The sequence below is a fragment of the Zootoca vivipara genome, chromosome 16 (genome assembly GCF_965207765.1).
Source record: "Zootoca vivipara chromosome 16, rZooViv2.hap1.1, whole genome shotgun sequence".
Lineage (NCBI taxonomy): Eukaryota > Metazoa > Chordata > Lepidosauria > Squamata > Lacertidae > Zootoca > Zootoca vivipara.
The window spans coordinates 5,026,004-5,048,476 of NC_142599.1; the positions used below are offsets into that span (position 1 = coordinate 5,026,004).

At 45.2% G+C, this 22,473-nt stretch overlaps 1 protein-coding gene across 3 annotated transcripts in view; it reads right to left on the reverse strand.

The window, feature by feature from the left end:
• KDM2B (lysine demethylase 2B) overlaps positions 1-22,473 on the reverse strand; it is a 91,289-nt gene that overhangs the window by 35,881 nt on the left and 32,935 nt on the right. For all 3 annotated transcript variants that reach the window (XM_088659412.1, XM_060269258.2, XM_060269259.2), the window contains 3 exons: positions 15,094-15,187; positions 12,870-13,023; positions 11,554-11,669 (listed from right to left, as the gene is read on the reverse strand). In XM_088659412.1, coding sequence (XP_088515538.1) covers positions 11,554-11,669; positions 12,870-13,023; positions 15,094-15,187 — 364 coding nt within the window. The remainder of the gene's footprint in view (positions 1-11,553; positions 11,670-12,869; positions 13,024-15,093; positions 15,188-22,473) is intronic.

Here is a 22,473-nt window from a genome sequence, read left to right on the forward strand (position 1 = left end):
CTACGCATGGCATGTTGTCACCTCTCAGTCTCTGCTTTCCCACTAGCAAAATGAGAACTCTCATGGACTCGCCTCACACAGTTGTTGTAAGGAACAGCTAAGGTGAGTGTCATAAAGCAGGCGCTTCAGATTATTGAGACGTGAGATACACAGTCGGCGTAACAGTTTGCACTTTCAAGAGCTGGTGTCATCCAGTGGAGAGAGCATTAGATTTGGCTCTGGGGGAACCCACAGTTCAAGCAAACTCACTGCTTGGCCTCACTCTATTTTCGCATCAATTCCCAATCAGCAATTTGTAAATATACTGTATATGCATAAATTGGCAGTTTGTGCCTTAATCACTCTTGGTGGCTGGTGCACTGCACCTTCCTCCCCTGTAGGAGGCGCACTTCACAGGAAGTCAGGGGCGGCTAGGCTGCAGCTGCTTTCAACTTTCTTCCATAGAAATAAACAGTCCGTTCCAGTGGTAGACAATAAATTCCAATCATAGCAATTGGCACTTTGCTAGTCATAGCGAGGCGCTTTGTGGTTGCTGTTTTTTGCACAGACACAGTAATGACCACACTTCCCAGGGAGGCATGTGATACAGCAATTCTGCTGTATGAAAAGGCAAGATGGGAACACGATACAGTACATACCGGTACTAGCACCTTGATTTCCACAATGAGAAAAAGGGTGTAGCATACATAAAGCAGTCTGCAAATTTCCCCTCACAATATCTTTTCTTTTCTTCCTAGAGACACCTTGGCCCACCACCTGTGGCCAGATGCAAAATATTGGCTTAGAATCCTAGAACTGGAAGAGACCCCAAGGGCAGCTAGTCCAACCCCCTGCAATGCAAGAATCTCAACTAAGGCATCCCTGACAGATGGCCACCCCACCTCTGCTTAAAAACCTCCAAGGAAGGAGAGCCCACAACCTCCCGAAGGAGACCGTTCCACTGTCTAACACCTCCTAGTGTAAGAAAGTTTTTCCTGATGTTTCGTTGGAATCTCCTTTCTTATATCTTGAAGACATTTCTTCAAGTCCTATCCTCCAGAGCAGGATCAAACCTTAGTGATGATTATTCATTTCTGGGGTCTACAATGAGTAAAGGTTAGTTGAAAAGAACCCGATGTGGATAATTTTCCAAATGCTGCCCTGTAAGAATATTACTGCACTCATTACTCTTGTCTACATCACTTATTTCTAACTGCTCTTACTCCTTTTTTCACCTCCCCCTTTCACCTCCCACACCTTCTTTTTACTGGTGACTTTTCTAAAGGTGGCAGGTGAAGACTTAGCCAGAATATACTAGAGATATATGCACAGTGCATTGGGCTCACTTATTTATAATATGTTTTATCCCAGCCTTTAGCAAAAAAACCACAAAAAACCACTTCCAGAGCAGTGTTACCAGATCCATGAAAAACCATCTACAATGGATGACATAAAAGGAAAAGGGGATGGGGATGGAGGAGGAAAGGAACAAGCTCCGGCACTAGTTCTTAAACTTACAATGACCACTGGAGTAGAAACAGTGCAGGGAGCTTGTTGGAACTGCTGCTAGGTGACAGTTGCAGAAGAGCCAAAGGCAACTCTGAGCAGCAGGGATGGAATAGCCATGCTTCCCCCCCCCCTCTCTCTTTCTGCTCTGCAGCATGCTGGAATATTGGTACCATTGGTACCATGCTGGAATATGCAGTACCATGGATGTCTATTTCCAGCACGGCCTGCTTTTAAAATGTTTCCATCTAAGCCCTAATGTTTCATCCATAGTTCCATTTAAAGTCACGCCGCGTTGTGCACCTGCAATCAGTATTCCAGGATGTGGCAGCTAGACTGGGGACTGGGAGTATCCTAAAGGATCTACGCTGGCTCCCAGTACATTTCCGAACACAGTTCAAAGTGTTGGTCCTGACCTTTAAAGCCCTAAACGGCCTCGGCCCTGTATACCTGGTGGAGCGTCTCCACCCCCATCATTCAGCCTGGACACTGAGGTTCCAGCTCCAAGGGACTTCTGGTGGTTCCCTCACTGTGAGAAGTGAAGTTGCAGGGAACCAGGCAGAGGGCCTTCTGGGCAGTGACGCCCATGATGGGGGTGGATGATGGGGGTGGAGACGCTCCACCAGTTATACAGGGCCGAGGCCGTTTAGGGCTTTAAAGGTCAGGACCCTTCCACCAGATGTCAAGGAGATAAGTAACTATACAACTTTTAGAATAACTTTTTAATGTGTTGGAAGCTGTCCACAGTCGCTGGGGCAACCTAGCCAGATGTGCGGGGTAGTAGTAGTAGTAGTAATAATAATAATAATAATATTAATGCATATTTCTCTCATTGCTTTTCTGTATTCTGACTCTGAATGCAGGAGAAATGTATTAGGGACAAAGCCAACAGCATTTGGGTTCTATGTATATTCTAAGCAAAATGGCCACTCAGGACAGCTTATACCCGTGTTTCCCAATGTGGTACCATGGCAACCTCATACAGCTCCTTGGGGCATGCCCAGGCCCTTTGCCCCTCCCGTTATTAATGTTTTTTTTTAAGGGTTGCTTTTTTAACCAGTGACTGGAAAGTGGCATGCAGGCATCTAGGGACACCTCGACCTGTGCCCAGAATGTATTTGGACTCCACATGGAGCCTATGGGGAAGAAAGAGGGGACAGACAAGCCAGAGGCATATATACGGTGCATAGGATCGGGGCAGGGCTTACCTGGGTCCCCCCCCAATATTTTATTCAATTTGGTGCCCCTGGCTACCAAGCTACGCCTTGAGGAGATTGTGCAGGGAGCACATCCACTCCGCAGCAGCCCCTCTCATGATCTCATACCACCTGAGTGCACCTGCTCTATTAATGGGGAACTTATTTTTATCCAGCTGGTACTACAGTGGTACCTCTAGTTACGAACTTAATTCGTTCCGGAGGTCCGTTCTTAACCTGAAACTGTTCTTAACTAGAGGCGTGCTTTCGCTAATGGGGCCTCTTGCTGCAGCTGTGCCCACCAGCACACAATTTGCATTCTCATCCTGGAGCAAAGTTCTCAACTCGAGGCAACTCTTCCAGGTTAGCGGAGTTTGTAACCTGAAGCATTTGTAACCTGAGAGATTTCTAACTCGAGGTACCACTGAATTTATAGGTTTGGGCTATAGGAAGCTACCTTACATCAGATGAGACTATTTGTCCATCTAGGCGCTGCTTGCTCCTATCAGTGCTTTCCCCTCACCTGAGAGAGACAGGACATGCAAACTGAGAATTTGCACAGGCTGCACCTGGTCTTCTTAGTAGAAATGGTAGCGCTGTGATGGCAGTGAGCCCACTGGCGGTTTCGGGACCCAGGCAAATGCCTAACTGCCCCAGTGCCTGGAGCCAGCCCAGCACCTAGCCAGTATCTCCCAGCTATGCTGACTGGCAGGGGCTCTCGGCTTTCTCAGGCTTCCCCATCACTTGGTATCTGAGACATTTAACTGGAGATACCACAAACACCATCTCTGCACATGCTCCACCATTGAACAAGTTCTGCCCCACTAATAGCGAGGTTCTCAGAATACAGGCCAACCATCCCGGCAATATCTGCCACTTTCATCAGCCTTCAAGCCTGGGGTTTCAGCATACTGGAAGCTCTTTCTAGGGCAGAAGTAGCCAACAGGTGCCCTCAATATGCTGTGGGATTACAACTCCCACCTGTTCCCAACCAGCGCAGGTGTTGTGCTCCAACCATATCTCAAGGGCACCACCTTGGCTGCCGCTGCCTTGCCTAGGATTTCAGTTACATACCAGATTGCTCATTGGAATAGTCATACACAAGGGAAACCAGCCATGTTAAAAGAGGGATGTTCATAAGAGGAACTCAAATTATTAATGTTTATTTCTTTTCTTTTCTTTTTTAGAGAGAGCACTGCAGGAAACAAAATTGGCAAAGAATTTGACTTACAAACAGGAAGCCGCCCGTTCCACCCCTCGGCCTTCCAAAGGTTTTCAGCCAGATGCCTGGGGAATATTAAAGACATCATTTGCTCAACATTTTTGCTGACAGGTTTCTGAGCGTCACCAAATTCAGCCGTTTTACCAATGTAAAAAATGAAATGAAATAAAATTCAAATGCGTAAGACAAGGCAGTCACAAGGCATGCAGTGCTCCCGTGCCATGGACGATCAATTCCGAATCGTCAATTTGAGTTCCTAATGGCCTCGCGGTCCAGGCTCCATCCCACAGCCAATTCCCTCAGTGTCTCTAATTTGATATCTCGTTGAAATGTGCCCTGTGCTCTGCAGAACCATCAAAAGCGAGAGACGGCCGGTGCATGTGCTGTGAATAGAAGACGACGCGCCCTGCCAGAAATGAACCAGGTGCAGAAATGAACTGCAACAGGGGAGGGGAGGGGAGGGGAGCAGCTGCCCTCATGCCTTGCTGGAAGTTTCCTCTAGCTGACCACTGCTAGGATCAGAATCCTGGAATCAATCAGCTCTTGGGGCTCTTGTCCAGTAAATCCAAGTTGTATTTCTATAAAGCAGCCTTCCCTAACTGGGTGCTCAGGATCACAACCACCACCCTCCCAAGCCCTGGGCCACACTGGGCTGAGAAGAGGTGGAGTCCAACACCCTCTGAGGAAGGCTGCTACAAAGCAGAAAGCTCTACCAGCAGCAATTAACCATGATGGCAAATTGGAAGCTCCAGTACATCACTGATTAGTTGCTGAAAGCGAAGCAATGGAGGAGGGATGTTGCCATCATTCCCTGGATGAATCAGCATCTTGCAGGCTGATGTGGGAAGCAGCATCCTGGAACAGAAGGCACTTGGGCCTAAGGCAGAAAGGCTCTCCTTAAGAACGCCCCAGAAACCTCTGTGTGGCACCATCCTGGCTGCCTTTTTGTGTGCAGTTAGTTAAAACTGTTTTATCTGTCCGATCATTTGATGAATGATGCAGGGATTTGAGGCTTGAGGGAGAGGGAGGTGAGCTGCAGTTTCTTACAGTTGCAATTCTGGAATATATTTTTTTATCAGTGCTTTTTGGGTTTTAATGCATTTTAGGGCCTGCTGGTCCCAGGATATGATCAGAAGGAAGATGATACAGCGACCTTGCTGAACCCGATTATGTAAAAGCCCTCCTCCCAGGGATGGTACTTTTTAAGTTTCAAAATGACAGAAAGGCGGGGTTATAAATATAAATAAATAAATAGATATAACAAGGCCACAACTTGCACACATGTAACTTATGTACATTCAGCTTCACGCACTTGGCAAAAAAAAAGAGGGCTGGCAAAAAGTGGGTGGGTGTCTGGAAAAACACTTTGGCAATCCCACCCGCCATTGCACCCAATGCGTTTTCACTCTATGCAGTTTCATCTTTAGGCAATATCCCAGAGCGTAACCCCCACGTAAATTGCAGGTTTACTGCAAGCCGCCTTGCAAACTCTATAGCACAAAGATAGGCCATTACTTAGGAAATGCGGTAAACTGCAGGACCAAAACAGTACCATTTAAAAACAGTACCATTTAATATTCCAATATATCATCTACCAAAGGAAAAAAGCCTATCCTAGAAGGGGCTTGGAGGCAATGATTTAATTGATTCTTTCCAGTGGTAAGTTCTGTGATCAATAATTTACAACCCGCCAAAGGTTTTTTCAAATTATTTCTGAACATTATGGGAGGAAATGTATCCACACTGGGGAAGGATAACTCCCAGAGTTCAAAGTGAAAAGTTAAAAGATATTTCAGGGGCTTTTACAAAAAAAAATCTATTTACACACACGCACACCACAAGTCTTGCATTTTTTAGCTGACACCTCTGGTTACTGCTTGATACAGATCAGTTCTCAGAGGAATGCCTCCTTAACCCTTTAAAAAAAACACCAGCCACTCACTCAATTGTCCGTTGAGAGTAAGACTCACAAACATCATAACAATTTCTATTTCTCTTTTTTGGGGCCAGACTGACATTAATTATGTGGTTAAGTGAGACCAGTAGGATCTGGCCTCTGTCACATATGCTTTGGTCAAATCCAGATTAAATTACTGCAACATCCCCTGAATAGCGCTTGGAAGTGTCTGCTGCTGCAAAATGGCCCCTATCGATACCGTGCTGAGAGCATAATGTCACTAGGGGCCTGCTTTCTGGAGCACACGATGCCAGACTTATTTGATCTGCACCCGAGACCCATTTGTTACTGAACAGAATTTGAAGGGCTGACAATCTTCAAAAAGTCTTATTCCAAAAGCCCAGCAGAAGGATCAGTTCAGACCTCTAGCGAACAAAACAACAACAACAACTTTTCATACTTATGAAGCACTTCAAATTGTTTTATTCCTGTTGTAAACCACCCTGAAAATAAAAATATAATAAATAACTATCCCTGTCCTGTATGAAGAGACACAGGTGGATTTGTAGTGTAAACCACTGAGCCTAGGTCTTGCCGATCGGAAGGTCAGCGCTGCTCTGGTTTCGCCGCAAACGCCGGCTCCCTCGGCCAGTAAAGCGAGATGAGCACCGCAACCCCAGAGTCATTCGCGACTGTCAGGGGTCCTTTACCTTTACCCCTGTATGAGCCCCATATTTCCCAGGTGGGGAGGGCAAGGCCAAGAGGCAGTGGGTAGCCTCAGGCAACCGGGCAAGCTCATGGCACGGGACTCATGCTCTTAACCATTACGCTTTGCCCGCCCCAGCTCTCTGTCTGTCTCTTCCATACTCTTCCCAACCCTCAAGATGTGAGAAATTAATCTAGATTCTAGGTCTGAGACTAACATAATCACGTATGATCAGGCTATAAATCAGCATTACAGTCTCAGCAATGTGCTGAGACAATACCAGGCTGCTCCCACTCTCTCTTTGTGCTGGCAAGAATTGCTTTGTGAATAGCACCAGGAAATCTCCTTCCGCTGCTGGACACACACACACACACACACACACACACACAGAGAGAGAGAGAGAGAGAGAGAGAGAGAGAGAGAGAGAGAGAGAGAGAGAGAGAGAAGTTAAGTGCTTGAAAGAAAGCCATGTGCCTAAATGGAATCCACCAAGGAAGATCAGCTGAACAGCCAGATACTCTCTTGCAATATTCTGAACGAAGAAAGCGTTACAGGATATGATCTGCACAGGAAGAACTAAGAGGACTAATCACAACTGCTTGCACGTGAGCCTCAACCAATCTGAGTGGCGCTTCCTTCCAAGTAGATAAGCTACTTGGTACTCTGTGCTAAAATGTTGTTGTTGTTTTTAATTCTGCACTATCTGTACTGCTGGAGACATTTTTATTATTATTTTGTAACTAGATATTATTCTCGAAAATAAACAAAAACATACCACCCAAAATCTGCACACAGGGACAATCCAAATTCTGCACGGCATTTGCAAGTAAACAAAACTGAGTATATTGGTGCAATTTCTCTTATCAGTATAATTTATTCTAGTTTTACCAGTCACCGATGGTGGAAAGAGCTACAGTTAACTAAAACCCTGAGGCCCCTCAACCACTGGAGATCTGATCCAATCGTCTGCCTGGTTTCTGAGATCACAGCAGGCATTGCCCATACATTGCTAAGCATATAGTCTCATCTTGTATTGTTATGCTGTGATCTTCGAGCAAGGGGGGGGGGAGAAAGTGGGATGCTTTTAAAAATATTTTGTACATTAAAAATAACAGCCAAGATTCCCAGAAAGCTGATACATTTTTGTAGCATAAAGGGTTTTCACTTGCTGCCACCATTTTATTCTATTTTTGTCTTTATTCTATTTTTTGTCTTTCAGACAAAAAGAAAAAAAGGAAAAAAGAAAATTCAACTCCATGCTAACCAGTAGTCAACTTGCTATGCAGAGGCATTTTGAAGCTCCTGCAAGTGAGACCAGGGGTCTTCAGCATTGGGGGGGGGGCGGACTGTGAAAAACACAGTCACGACTGGCCTTCAGCTACAGCCTAGAGACAGGACTTGGCGGTAGGAGTGGGCAATATATTGATATTTTGTCTCTTATCAGTATGAACTCCAGACCACAATAAATGTTTCATATTTTTTCACCCTGTAATATATAGAGAATGCACTGCCCAGCTGGCCTTGCAGACCCAGCAGGCAGGAAGCAGCACTTTACTGCAAAGTAAAGCCTTTTCTGCAAAGTAATTGGCCATTTCCTGCCTGAAAGGCATAAGCCCCTGCGCCTCTCAGCTGCTGTTGCAGAGTAAAGGTCTTTTTAAAAGTAAAGGGACCTTGCGGACGACTCTGGGGTTGCGGCACTCATCTCGCTTTATTGGCCGAGGGAGCCAGCGTACAGCTTCCGGGCCATGTGGCCAGCATGATTAAGCCGCTTTCTGGCAAACCAGAGCAGCGCATGGAAACGCCGTTTACCTTCTCGCCAGAGCAGTACCTATTTATCTACTTGCACTTTGACGTGCTTTCGAACTGCTAGGTTGGCAGGAGCTGGGACCAAACAACGGGAGCTCATCCCGTCGGGGGGGGGGGGGGAATTCAAACCGGCAACCTTCCAATCGGCAAGCCCTAGGCTCTGTGGTTTAGACCACTGCGCCACCCACATCCCTTACTTTGCATTAAAAGCTGCTTTCTGCCTACACAATCTTCAATGCCATGGGCTTTGCTCTTTCTTTTGTTATGCAGGTTTAAGGCACACACCTCCTGGCTTTAAGGCACACACTTAAAGAGTAGACCCAGCACATATCAAAGATCTCTAGGCTGTAACTGAAGGCCAAAATGCAAAACAGTGATTCAGTGGCTCAGTGAGAAGTCCCCAGCATCTACACACAGTGACCGTGGCTCCATTTGAGAAAACACTGCCTAGGCCAGGGGTTGGCAGAAGCCAGGCTACAGCCCCCCAAACTGGACCACCAGATGCCTGCTGGTTGTTGGGGATACTGGATAGAGTACAGTACAGTGGTACCTCTACTTACGAATTTAATGCGCTCCGAACGTATATTTGTAAGTCAAAAAAAATTGTAAGTCAAATCCCATAGGAATGCATTAAGAGAAAAAATTCGTAAGTAGAAGCAACCCTATCTAAAAATTCGTAAGTAGAAAAAATCCTATCTAAACCACATCCAAGATGGCGGACGGAGCTCCATTCGTAAGTAGAAACATTCGTAAGTAGAGTTATTCGTAAGTAGAGGTACCACTGTATTTAAGGGAGATTCCAGGTTGACAGTGTTTTGCAGGAGATATTCAACTGAAGACCAGAACTTTGGGTCTGTAGATTTAAAGGGGACTAAAGTGCTCTGTTGCCCTAGCACAGCGGATCAACTTAAAAAAACTGGGACATTTTGATTTGTCGAAAGTGACAGGGAGATGCATTGAAAAGTGTGGGATGAACAAATGATTAACAGGAATATATGTTATCGCCCTGTAAACAAGTAAGATGAATGTTAAATAAAGACAGAGAAGTCTAACCACCACATAAGCTTTGTGCAAGCAAACCGGAATGAATGCTGAAAAACAGGATGCCTGGAGGAGCCTGTAGTCTGATTCAGCAGGGCGCTGGGCGCTTTCTTAAGCAACAGTGCATAATTAGGATCATTTGTGCAGATTAGCTGTGCCATTAATATCAAGAGAGCCTAAGGATGCACTATTGTTTTATAAACTTATATACACATCAAGAGACAACAAGAATTGTAGTTTAACAAAACAAAAAGGTAGATTGTGCAGAACTAGGCTGCCCATCACAGTCTAGGCTGCAGCCCCAGGACACCCTTACTGGTACATCACACAATGGAGACCTTCAAACTGGTTGGGCAGGGTACACCAGTAAGCATGGCCCCATTCATGCTGTGTTCACCCTCGTAACACCATTTTCATGTTACATAAGGTCTCTATTGTTCCAAGTTGTACATACTGGAAACTGAGGCAGAGAGAGAGAATGGCTTGACCAAGGCCATGCAATGAATCCACGGGGGAGGGGAGACTTGGGGCTTTTCAGATTCAGATTAGATCAATTTATCTTTTGAAAAAACACTAGTTACCCTCCTTTCATGTTTCAAGATTCTCAAGACAAGTATGAACAGAATAAACATACTGTTTGAAAAAAGGAACAACCAAAACAATGGAATATGGGGTTCTATGGATTCTCCCAGCAGTTTGTGTGCCATACAAGCAAATTTGGGAGAGATTCAGTGCACCCTACACACCTGTCTACTACCTGCAAGTGATGAATACACTTTAATAGCCCCAAGCACTTGCCTCACCTGTCCTCTGAAGCACACCAAACCTCTCTGAATTGTGTTGTGTAGAAATTAGCAGCAAAGTCCTATCAATATAACACGACACCTCTGGAAAATGAGGCAGAAGGGTCACCTCCTGTGTTCCAGTGGGTAGATCCTTCTCTCAAACACCTCCTAAAAAGGTGGAGCAGGACAGTGCCACCTTCCATGTTTCAACTGGCATGAAAGGCCCACTCGATGCCGCAGCTGGGGAAAGCAGAGGGCACCACACACACAGTGGAGAGCAAGCCCTTACGGGACACTTGGAGGGGGGTGGGATTTCCAGAACTCCTACTGAGGACCCAGTTGGCTGACAACTGACAGGGCTACGTGATTGGCCAATGTTCACAAAATAAAGTGCCAGGAAGCCAATCAGGAACAATTGACAGAATTCCATGACAGACTAGAATTCCACAAAGCCAAGTGTTGAGGAACCAATCAAAACCAAGGGGTGGAGTGTAGCCCTGTGCCAGCTGGCAGGCAGAATCTACAACATCAACCCCCTCCCCCCGTCAAACAAAATTTTGCAAAAATGATGTCCTGGGGCAACAGACCTGCAAGGGGAGCCTGGGGGGGGGGGGTTATGCCATAAATGACAGAGATAAGCTATGAGGATGCACCATGGGCAATGAGGACTCCAAGCCAGAACAAGACTAGGCTAGATAAGAGTGCATTGCAGGGCAAGGAATGATGGGCTTCTGCTCTGGGCAGCACAGCTCCAAGAGGAGCTGAAGGTAGACTGGTGTCGTCTGGTGGGGCTTATGGGTCCACTTGGAGGAAGAAGGGCAGCCACTGGTCCTCAAACCTGCAGGGCCTGTGGAGAGTGGAGGCACCGTTGCCAAAAAACCACCCGTATTCAGTTGAGCAAGGGAAGGAACCAAAAACAGCATCTCATTTCTGTAGCTGCTGGGGTGCTACTGAAGGCTCACCTCACTAACTCACACAAAGTCACTCCTTAGCTCCCCAGAACGTTGCCACCAACATATCACGTCAATGAAGGTTCCAAAGTGCTCATCAAGCTGCCCATGGCCTGCAACTACTAGAGTTTGGCCAGAATCCCTCCTTTGCCTGAGGGTGGCAAAAACCAGGGTTCAAAAGATGGTATTTAACATCAGTTGGGAAGCACCAGGTGGACCCAAGTCTGCTCCTGGTCTCCAGCCTGCTCCAATGCAGCCTGCTGTTCTGTTCTGCCCTGCACCTCAACTGTGCTTCTTCGCTACCCTGCCCCAAAGATGTGGGAGTTGTTTCTCCACCCAAGAGACCCAGACCTGCAGGCAAGTTACCCGTCTTTTTCCAGGCATCTTGGTACCTTCCGTGTCTTGCCTTTCAAAAAGAACTCTTATTGCACGAGTGAACAGTCAGATATATTTGAGCATCCTTACCCTTGTTCTATCCTCGATCTCATAGATGTGAAGCTGCATGGGAACGTTAAAGCTATGCAGGATGTTTCCACCAAACACCAAGGAATCTACTGGAGTATAGACAGCATGTATCCACCCTAGAAAGGTGGGGAGAAAATGAAAGACATTGGGAAAAGAACACACACTCCTGGGAAAAACCACCTGAGAGTGGCAAAGTAAAAAACACTGGAAGGTGAATGGGGAGAAGGATTTAAGGGGAGAGAGCAAAATGGGGATTTTGCGTGATAAATACTGTATGTCAGCATGCAAATTCATTCCTACAGCCGCATACAACACACAAGAGCACACCAGGATCTTCATGTGCTCAGTCAGAGACTAGACAGCTGTTGCTTGGTGAGCCCTCCACCCCCCAGGTAAGTATAATAAATGCTGTCTTAAGTAGTGTGTCATTTCAGTGACCACAGAGCGTGCTAAAATTCCCCCAGTCATGGTGTTTTGTCCCAGATGCATTTTCACTATAAAAGCTGAAGGGCCTGTAATATTGTTGTCCCTATCCCCAAGGCTTGAACAAAGAACCTCAAAGCTGGAGGCTGTGACTCTGTCTAGTAGGCTACTTAGGAACAGATGTGTACAGGACCCAGGACCCCAAAACCCCAGACTTCAAGCACAGGGCAGAAGAGGAGTGTGCAACACCAGCGCCTCCATTTAGCAGGCAGCATGAAGCCTTGGGGTTAGACAGATCTGGGGTGCCTATCAGAAGTCTGGCCTTCTGCCTTACTATGTGAACAGAGCACTACTACCTGCTGGCTTTAGCTCAGAGGTCAGCTCAACACCTTCTCTCCCCAAACTGAGCAGCCAGAGGCCTCAGGAACAGAGGCTCACATGTCTGGAGGATGCATGTAACACAACTGGGAGGCTGAAACAAACCACACTATTTCAGACCGCAAGCAAGGCACACATTGTTTTTCAATACTTCACTGCCTCTAAGTCAGGCATCCCCAAACTTCGGCCCTCCAGATGTTTTGGACTACAATTCCCATCTTCCCCGACCACTGTTCCTGTTAGCTAAGGATCATGGGAGTTGTAGGCCAAAACATCTGGAGGGCCGCAGTTTGGGGATGCCTGCTCTAAGTACTCCCTGGAAACGGAAAATACAGTCCTGCATGCAAGGGGCCAGGCAAGCAGCTTTCTCCCAGGCTTGCTACTTTTCTACTTGCAGAAAGTAACAACCTGCTGTAGATCCAGGTCTGGATCAAGAGATGGCCTTCCATAAATATGTTCTAGTCCCAAAAACATGCAAGGAGAAGGACATGGCTTTGAAAAAACAGTTGCATTACCTGAAGGAATGAAGAAGGTGTGCCCTTGTTTCAGTTCAATTCTTTGGCATAGCTCCACCCTGTCGCCCAGAAAGATGTCACTTTGCTTCCCTGAGAGAACCCATTCCTCATAGAGTTCTAGGTTCTGCGAAGTTGGAGGGATCAGCCAGAAGATCTAGAAATACAAATGAAAAACTAGAAGCAGGGCAATCTCTTCTCTTACCCCAATAAACATTTCCTCAAGGTTTCTCATAATTATCCAAGGAGGTGCAGAAAAAAAGTTTTTCACACTTGGATGTTTCCTGCTTAAAGGTCCCCCCCCCCAAAAAAAGACCCTTGCAAAAGGGCTGTGCCTTGATCAGAAGGACTTCCCAGAAATCTCTCTTGGAAGTTCTTTTCAGCTTTCCCTTATGCGCAGGCATGGCCAAACTTGGCCCTCCAGATGTTTTGGGACTACAACTCCCATCATCCCTAGCTAACAGGACCAGTGGTCGGGGATGATGGCAATTGTAGTCCAAAACATCTGGAGGGTCGAGTTTGGCCATGCCTACCTTATTCTTGGCTAGTTGTATCATGATCCCAGAGTCCTGCCATGACCAGATAGAGTGCCTACGTCTTGCCATTGTTGAATGCAATGCAACTTTTAGTTTCACTGCTGTATCACTGATATTTTCCCCAATGTATTTTACTGATTGTAAACCACTTTGTGAAATAAGCAACTGGAAAAGCAGTACAGAAGTCTTTTTTTATATTAAAAAACCCCCAATTGGTCTCATGCCAATATTTAGCCCTAGATGGAGTTTACCATCTGATCTGGGCAGCATTTTGTCTTGGCATGCCAGTGGCTCTAACAGCTTCACAATATTCACACCTTTCATGCCTGCTCTAACCAATAGGTGTGCCTGTTTCATGCTGCATACTTGAACCTTTCCCCACACTCTGCTATTGTGTAGTTAGGTACTTCCTTTACCACTGTGGCCCTTTTTGTTTTATTGACATCCGTCTGCCTCAAGAGACAGGGGGAAACTCAGGTTTAAGATCACTCAGTGTGTTCCAGATCTACTACTAGGGGCTTGTGTTGTCCAGTTAATGGTGGAACACAAAAAAATATTTTATGTTCAATGGAGCCTGATATGGCTAAAAAAGTCTAAACCAGCCTTGCAGAACTCCTGCTGCCAAATCTGTACCCAAGTAATATACAAGTTTTAGGCAAGCAATTCCCAAGAACTGAAATCAAGTTGAGCGCAACAAGCCAACCACACTTCTGCTCTGTGGAAGAGTTGCTCAACTTCTTCAGTTCCTGACTGAGCAGGATGCAGGGCCAGAGCACACTTAAACTGCAGCCCAGAAGTCATTACGCCAGGCATCCCCAAACCGCGGCCCTCCAGATGTTTTGGCCTACAACTCCCATGATCCCTAGCTAACAGGACCAGTGGTCGGGGAAGATGGGAAATGTAGTCCAAAACACCTGGAGGGCCGAAGTTTGGGGATGCCTGCATTACGCCAACAGTGGTAAGAAATTGGGCAGAAAAATTGAGTGGCACTCGGCCTCTGAGACCTTATGATCTGATCTGAAGAAAAGGACCTGTGATTCTAGTTGCAGAACAACCAGCATATATAAACATTTAATTGAATCCTAATGCATTTGTGTAAAAGACATAAAGTGTGTGTGTGTGTGTGTGTGTGTGTGTGTGAGAGAGAGAGAGAGAGAGAGAGAGAGAGAGAGAGAGAGAGAGAGAGAGAGAGAGAAAATAAATCACCTGTCCTGAGAGTTGAGAACAGAGAGTGATCCTATTGGAACTAGGTTAACAGAATATATATTTCTCAGTTTCTGAAGCCAAGCACATTCTCTTTCACCAGATATTTCAGAAATGGTGATAGTTGGTTATTATTTGTTGGTATTTTGCTTTAATAATGAGTTGTTGGTGTAACATTATTTATTTTAATGTCATGAGCTGTTTTTTTATAGGTCCCCACAGTCACCCAGGAGAAATTAAGAAGCTAGGAACAAGTATAAAAAATAAAAAAATAAGCAGATTACAATGCTCCATTTTTGTTTCACAAACCACAAAAGCATGATGTTCTTCCTATCTTAGCATTTTCTACTGACCAAAATCTACTGAAGATTTTGAGCCTAAGCAATTACAAGGATCTGATAAAGAGCATAAAAACAGAGGCTACAGGGCTGCAAATAAGGGCTCCCCCCTTCCCCTTCCCCTCCTCCGAAGGTGACACATCCACTTACCTTCCCTCCACGGAATACATGATACCAAACTGAAGTGCCCCCAAAATCAATGTGGAAATCTGTGAAGCATCCTTTCACACTCATCAGACAGTACCTGAAAAGCACATAAACATTTTTGAAAATCCAACCAACCATAAGAAACAAAAGCAATTTCCCACAAATCATTAATGTTTAGTAGTAACTGCATAAACGTTAAGGGTCTCACAAGAATACATTCCATTAATCCTCTGTATGGGTTTAAAAACAACTGGATTCTGCAAGGAAAAACCCATCTAGGCAGTTCTGGGTTTCTTAGTGTAATATCTGGGAGGGGGAGACACACAGCCCTACCTCCAAAGTGGAGAAATGAAACTGGTTATCTTTGTGCACAGCCCTTGGCTCTGTGTTCGAATGTGATTCTTTGCTCTGGATGGGCAGGAAGAGCTTCTCTTCCAGCTCTTTCCAAATGGGGTTCAATAACAAAGTTTGAAACAGTTCTGCTCGAACCTAAACCAAGGTGGATGCTTACTCACAAACAGCGTTGCTTTCGCAAGGGATGGCAAAGACAAGAGCAAGACTAGAGAAATGAGCTGTGCTCAGCTGCTCCTGTTTTTGTTATCTTCTAAGATTCTGGTCGTGAGAGAACGTGAGAAAGGATCCGCAGATGGAATTTTGCAAAGCACTAAATCCATTTGTTCCCCAAGTCACCTTTGTAAGAGTTTGGGAGCAGTTTTACAGCAGGGCGGCTGCAGAGGAACAGAGCGTCCGCCAACCCCACCCCCCACAGCTCCTCTTGATCCTCCAACCTCCATCCATATCTAATGGCTGAATTACTGCCTCCATTCTTAGGTTTACAACAGGCACCTTCGCAAAGGCAGGAAATGCATGTCACTTAACCCACTAACCTTTTTTTCCTTGTTCCGGTTGCTGGTTCAGGGTTTGTGTCCCAGCCTCGTTCTTTTTACATACAGTTATTTCCCTAACCTTCTCTGCACCACACTGAGGATGCAGTGCCAAAAAGCGAATCCCCTCTCCAGTCCCCCTCACTCCCCCCCCCCCCGCAAGCCTCCAACAAGCAGTGCTTTCCTCCTCCTTTCATCACATTTCAGGTGCAAGATCTCGACAGTATGCAAGCAGCATGCAAAAGTCCCTCTAGACGGTAGGCTAGAAAGAGGCTTACCATGTGCCTCAGGAAGGCTGGCAAATCAGAAAGTCTTGGGATATAGAAGAACCTGCTGCCTAGCAACCCCATCCAGTGCCGGGAGTTGACACGCAATGCTGTCATGAAGACAGTAAATTTGCAGAATTTGGGAAGAGGGAGGGGGACACGCACCAACCCTCCTTGCACCCCTGCCTTGCAATTAAAATGCTTTCCTTATACAATTACAAGCCTCATTGGTTTCCCCACTCCAGAATTTCAAAGGCAAGACGGAGATTAATTTTCCTTCTTCATCCAGGGGATATTTTAGATGCTTAAATATTTCCTCCTTGGTGGGGAGAAAGAGGGGGAATAAATATTACAGAATCCCACAGAAGCTGTTAAGACTCTCAGGCGACAAACCAACACAGAACTGGACATGCTGAAGCTCGAAAGCAGCAGGCTGAAGCAGGCATAACTAGGTTGGATTGTGACCTCCACATACCACTTTTCAAAATATGAGTCCTTTATTCCTCCACACTTTCTAGATAAACTGTCCTTCTCTACCACTTTATTATTTTACATGCCCAGCTGAAATGAAAACCATATTTTATTCTTTCTTTTGATGTCAATCTACAAGAAAAAGAATGTGTAAACTAACTTTTAATAAAAATGATCACAAGGGACGACTCTTATCGTTTCCAAATGATTTAAAAGTTACAAACAAGCAACAACCCCAAATTCAAAGCTGTATTATTTTCAATCATCTTAAGGACAAAATTGAAAATGATAAATAAATAAGCAATCCACATACAATTTGTTAACGTAGCCTACAATTCTAACAGCCAAACCTTTTTTTAGTGTTGTGGCCAGGTGTGTTCGCCAGAAAAGTCCTAGTTCAAATCTTCCACGAACCCTCCTGAGCCGCGATTCTGTATAAACTTATCAGGGAGCAAGTCCCACTGAATGTACTGCATGGAGCTTAATTCTGAATCGACACCAATAGGATTGCACGAGAAATCCCATCCCCAAATGCGCTATGAGAATATTAACCCAAGCCTACCTTACAAGGCTATTCTGAGGACTGAGAATAATGTGAAGCACTATGAGCACTCATAAACTAGTTCTCTAAACTCAGACAGGCAGAGAGACGTTTCAAAACCACACTTGCCACTAGACAGCCTTTAACTTAAATGTCCAGAAACTGAATTTGGGGTCTTCTATGTGAAAAGCATGTGCTATACCATTAATCCACAGACCTTTCGGTTTGTTAGCCTGTTTGTGTGGACTGCAACTCGACCCTTTCAGTCTGAATGGAATCCCCACAACATTTGAAACTGAAGAAGCGCCAACAGAAGGAGATACCCAGATTTCCTCGTTCTGCAACAAGGGAATTTCTTGAGTGTTCCCCTAGCCTCATCCCAAAGTTGAACATCCAGCCTCAAGAATGGCAAGTTTCCCCTCACTCAGATGGATTAATAAAATATATTTAAAGGGCCTTCAGAAGCCCTTCGTTCTCCCCCTCAGCGACAGAGAGCAATGAACGACTCTGTCCTGAAATTTCCATTATTAATCTGACGCTCCTCTGTTCGCTATCAGCGGCTGATGAAAGGGTTAGGGATCTGAAAAAGCTCTCATCCGCCATGCAGTCTCTGGCGAAATGCCTTTGCGCTGACCTCTACCGCTTCCTCCCAACGTAACGCTGCAGTCACATGCTCCACTCAGAGCAGCTTCTGCTGCGGAGGCTAATCTGACATCGCACTCCAGCCTTGGCATGCAGGATTCTCATCACAAAACAAGACTTGCCTTTGCTCTGGGAGAAGAAGGGGGCTCAACTTCTCAAAGGGGCTTTTCTCTGCCGCATGAAATTGCTTGAGAGTCCATTTTGGAAAAAAGGAAACTTATTTAGTTCAGCCCACGTCTAGGTGAAGCTCTCCCATTGCCTGCAATAGGCTGAGAGCAACGTGTTTAAAATAATGCAGAGCCCTAAGCCCTTAAGAAGACATGGGGAGCTGGGGGCGGGGAGGATAGGCAGAATTATGGGGCTTCCGGCTCCTTGAACTCCTGCAAACTCTTGCAAAAAATAAATAAATTGCTGGGTTTTTTTAAACATTTTGCAGCCCCAATAAAAATGCAACTTTTAAACCCCACTGCCCATCCCTTGATAATTTCATTAAATTTCAACAGCCACGTTGCATTTTCTGATGCCATGTATTTTCTGGTGCCTCATTTTCTCCCTAGGAAGTTCAGTTTGTGACTTTGCCATGGATAAGAAAGATGCTCAGCCACTGAGCTGTTCCATTTTGTAATTTCTTTTTTGTTAGGTCAATAAAAATTTGGAAGGTGGTGAACAGTAAGATCCGGGGGGGGGCAGTTTACCGGGGAATTTTCGGTGCTGTTACTTAGCTGAGGCTGAACTGGAGAGGATTCAGGCAGCATTTGTGTCAACCGCTTTAGTTGCACCCAAATTAGAAACAATTGCTGTGTCACTTTGCATACACTCCATTATAGCACCAAAAAGGCTATCTCTAAGCTTTGTGGGTGTTATTTTCTTCCTGTGTTGTCCCCATAAATGTGTGGGCAGAGATTTCCTTGTCTGATGCTCTTCTAAAGATTGCCTTTATACATTAGAGGAAAAAATCTCCCTGAGAAATGCTATGTACATTTCCTTCAACCATACTGAAGTATCACTGTGGCATGATGAATGTATGCCACAGATTTGCATAACTGCACAAGAAACAGAAATGGAAACCCACAACGCTGTGGAAAATAGGGCACAGAATCGCCACAGGAAATGGATAGGCACAGCCACACAAACCGGCAACATGTGGGATAATAAGAGAATTTCTGTTATTCACCCAGCTATTGTATGTACAATGTTTTAAAATGGTGAAATGTGTCCCTCTTCTGAATTGTGTAAGAACAGATTTCTGTGGTACCATCCCAATTCCCAGGTGTTTCCAGAAGAAATGTTCCTGGCCCACTGTGGCCAAAATCAACCTCAGCAGCAAATAATTTCAGACAAGTTCCCAGAAATGCACCGATTCACAGGTAAAATGTAACAATGTGCAGAAAAATAGACAAGATAGTGGACAAAGATGAGTAAGGGAGCAAAAAGGGGAAAGGGAAGGAGAAGACACAGAACCATTATGGGCAAAATCAACACAGAGGGATGAACTGATCCACACCAACCGACAAAGAAAACTCCACAGCAGGTACATGCAGTGGAAAAGAGTGTCTCACATGAGGGACAGAGAGATGCAGAGGGAAAACTGGGCCTGCTACGAGAGAAGTAAAAGCCACACATGTTCAGTCAAACTCCTAGAGAAAGCATGTGCACAAGCGAATAAACCAATGGACAGAAAAACACAATCATTACCCTCCGATCAGTTCCTCGCCTCCGGCTGGAGTTTCAGCCCAGCCTCTGGCCTCACAAGGCCACCCCTACCTCTGAGATCAGACTATAAAACCACTCCCAATTCCTAGCAGATGGCTCTCTGGTCTCTGTGGGAATTCTTTTTTTCTTTTTTCTTTTGTTCAGGCCAATGAGGAAAGTGTAACTCCTTCCTTCCTTCCTTCTAAGAGAGCGCGTCAGGGGGGTTGGAAAAGCACAAGTCTAAAATCCAGCATCATAAAACTATGGCAAAACTGCAGAGGGAGGATTTGAGGTTTTGGGTTTTCCCCCCCACAATTAAACATACGTTTGTGCCGTTCTCTTGACACTAGTGTGAGGCATGGAGTATTTATAGGACGAGAGACATGATAGGTTTATTTATTAATTGGTTGTGAGGGGCTCAGTTATGGGGGCCCTTGCACACACAATGTTATGCTTCAAGTCTGGGATTCTTCACATGGTTTCTCTGTGCTTATCCTCATGTTCACACACATTTGAAAGGCCAGTGGTCTCCCCTCTGCGAGCATTTAAAAGACACAAATAATCCCACAGGACAGTCAAGAAATTTCTCAGAAGCACTGCCACTTACTATCAGGGTCATTTTTTAATCTTACAAACAAAAACTGGAGCAAATTATTACTTTCACTTACCCTCACAAACAGCACTGAAACACCAAATTGTTGTTAATCATTAACTATCCTTTAAATTGTAACTTTTCAAGCTAAACAATAACAATAATTTTTTTGGGGGGTGGAATCACAGCAGTACCACAAAATACTGTAGGTCTGCCATAGCTAGTTCACATACACACATATGTATATACAGAGGGTGGGGGGTGGGGGGAATGGGTGATGGGCTGATAGGAGTGGTAAACCTGTTGATGGCTGTTAACGACTGCTGATGACTGCAATTGGTCCTGTGGGGGAAAAGCAAGTGCTGAGGCGCTAAAGAAAGTTTGATCATGCAAAATGAGATAAGAATCCTATGTCTTTGTTCATCCCAGGTAGCTCCATGGTTTTAAGCTTGGTAATGAGTTCCAATTCAGCAACTTCTCTTTCCATTCCCACCCACCACCCCCACCACCCTCTGTATATACATAAGGGTCTGGTTACTTCTGTTTCAAGTGTATCTGAAGAAGTGTGCATGCACACGAAAGCTCATACCAAAATAAAAACTTAGTTGGTCTTTAAGGTGCTACTGAAGGAATTTTTTTATTTTGCTTCGACTCAGACCAACATGGCTACCTACCTGTAACTACCTCACAAGGTTGTTGTGAAATTAAAAGCAGGGTGAATCACCCTTAGCCTCTCTTCAAGGAAACAATATGATAAAAAGACAATGAATCAATCCAAAACAATCAATCCAAAAAGCTAGGCGCGCACACACCCTGCTGCTACTCTGCAGTGAAGGGAAACAAAAAATGATGGTTTTGCCTTAACTTACACAATGAATCGTGAGGCAGCAACAAACTGCCATGAGCAAAACTAGATTTTTGCCAACTGTCAGGTGAGGGAAAGTGTGGCCTTTGTTTCTGAACCATCCTGTAGTTCAGAGGGAAAACATGGCAGCATAAATATGGTTTAAGGTGGCCAGTTCCACAGTGCAGGATTTAAGGGATGCATAAGCCTATTGATTGAGTTTACTCAGGCATCCCCAAATTGCGGCCCTCCAGATATTTTGGCCTACAACTCCTATGATCCCTAGCTAACAGGACCAGTGGTCGGGGAAGATGGGAATTGTAGTCCAAAACATCTGGAGGGCCGAAGTTTGGGGATGCCTGAGTTTACTTGTACAGTATAACACTTTTCTACAATTAGCTATGCCTGAAGAGTCTTGGAGCAAACATTCAAAATATCAAACACAGAGCGTTGGAAATACAAATATACAACATACATGTTGGTAAATTCAAAAATGGCAAAAAAACACCATTCAATAAATTCAGTACTACAAAAAAAAAAATCCAACTAGCCTTAAGTACATAAATACAAAGAAAGCAAGAGTTAACCGACAATAACATTTCTGGTACTGGTCTTCCTGCCTCTGGTGCAAAGGACAAGCCCATCTTACTCAAAGCATATCCTCTCCTCCCCCCTCTTGCCTTTGTTTGGAGAAAAAAAGAGGTGGGAAGTGGATGGGATGGGGGGGGGGCTCCCCAGTGAACAACAGCTAACATCCGTACCCCCAGGGTTTGGGGAAAGTGTCCTGCAGCCCCTCTCCCTCCCACAACACACGCATGCAAAGGACACTCACACCTCCCTGCCCCCCAAATCATAATGGTCAGACAAAAGGGACATGTTGTCCCATGGCTTTGTGCCACCCTCCTCCATGCTTAGAAGCAGGAAGTAGGGTGGCTGCAAAGGGGGAAACTCTGCCCAGCCTGAGGAACCTGTGTGTGTGTGTGTGTGTGAGAGAGAGAGAGGGAGGCCAATAAACCCCAAAGGCCACTGCACACCACAGGGGCAGACTTTGGTAATATGGCCTCTCCTAACTTTGAGTTGTTGTTGTTGTTGTTGTTGTTGTTGTTGTTGTTGTTGTTGTTGTTGTTGTTGTTGTTGTTGTTGTTGTGTTAGGGGTAGTTCCTCTGGTGGGGGACAACTGTGGCTTCTAGAAGCTGTCAACATGTGACAGTGGCCGCAACTTGGGAATGGCTTTGTTATGCATTCAGCAGTCTGTGTTTGCCTGAGCTTGAGTCTAGACTAAGGATTCTGTTATAAAGTACTGAATGAACTGTTGGTTCCAGTTTTAGAGGAAATGATGAATGATATTCTGTTGGGGGGAAAGATCCCAAATACATGGAAAGAGGCATATATAACATTGATCCCAAAGCCGGATACGGATGGCTTAGAAGTCAAAAATATAGACCAATCTC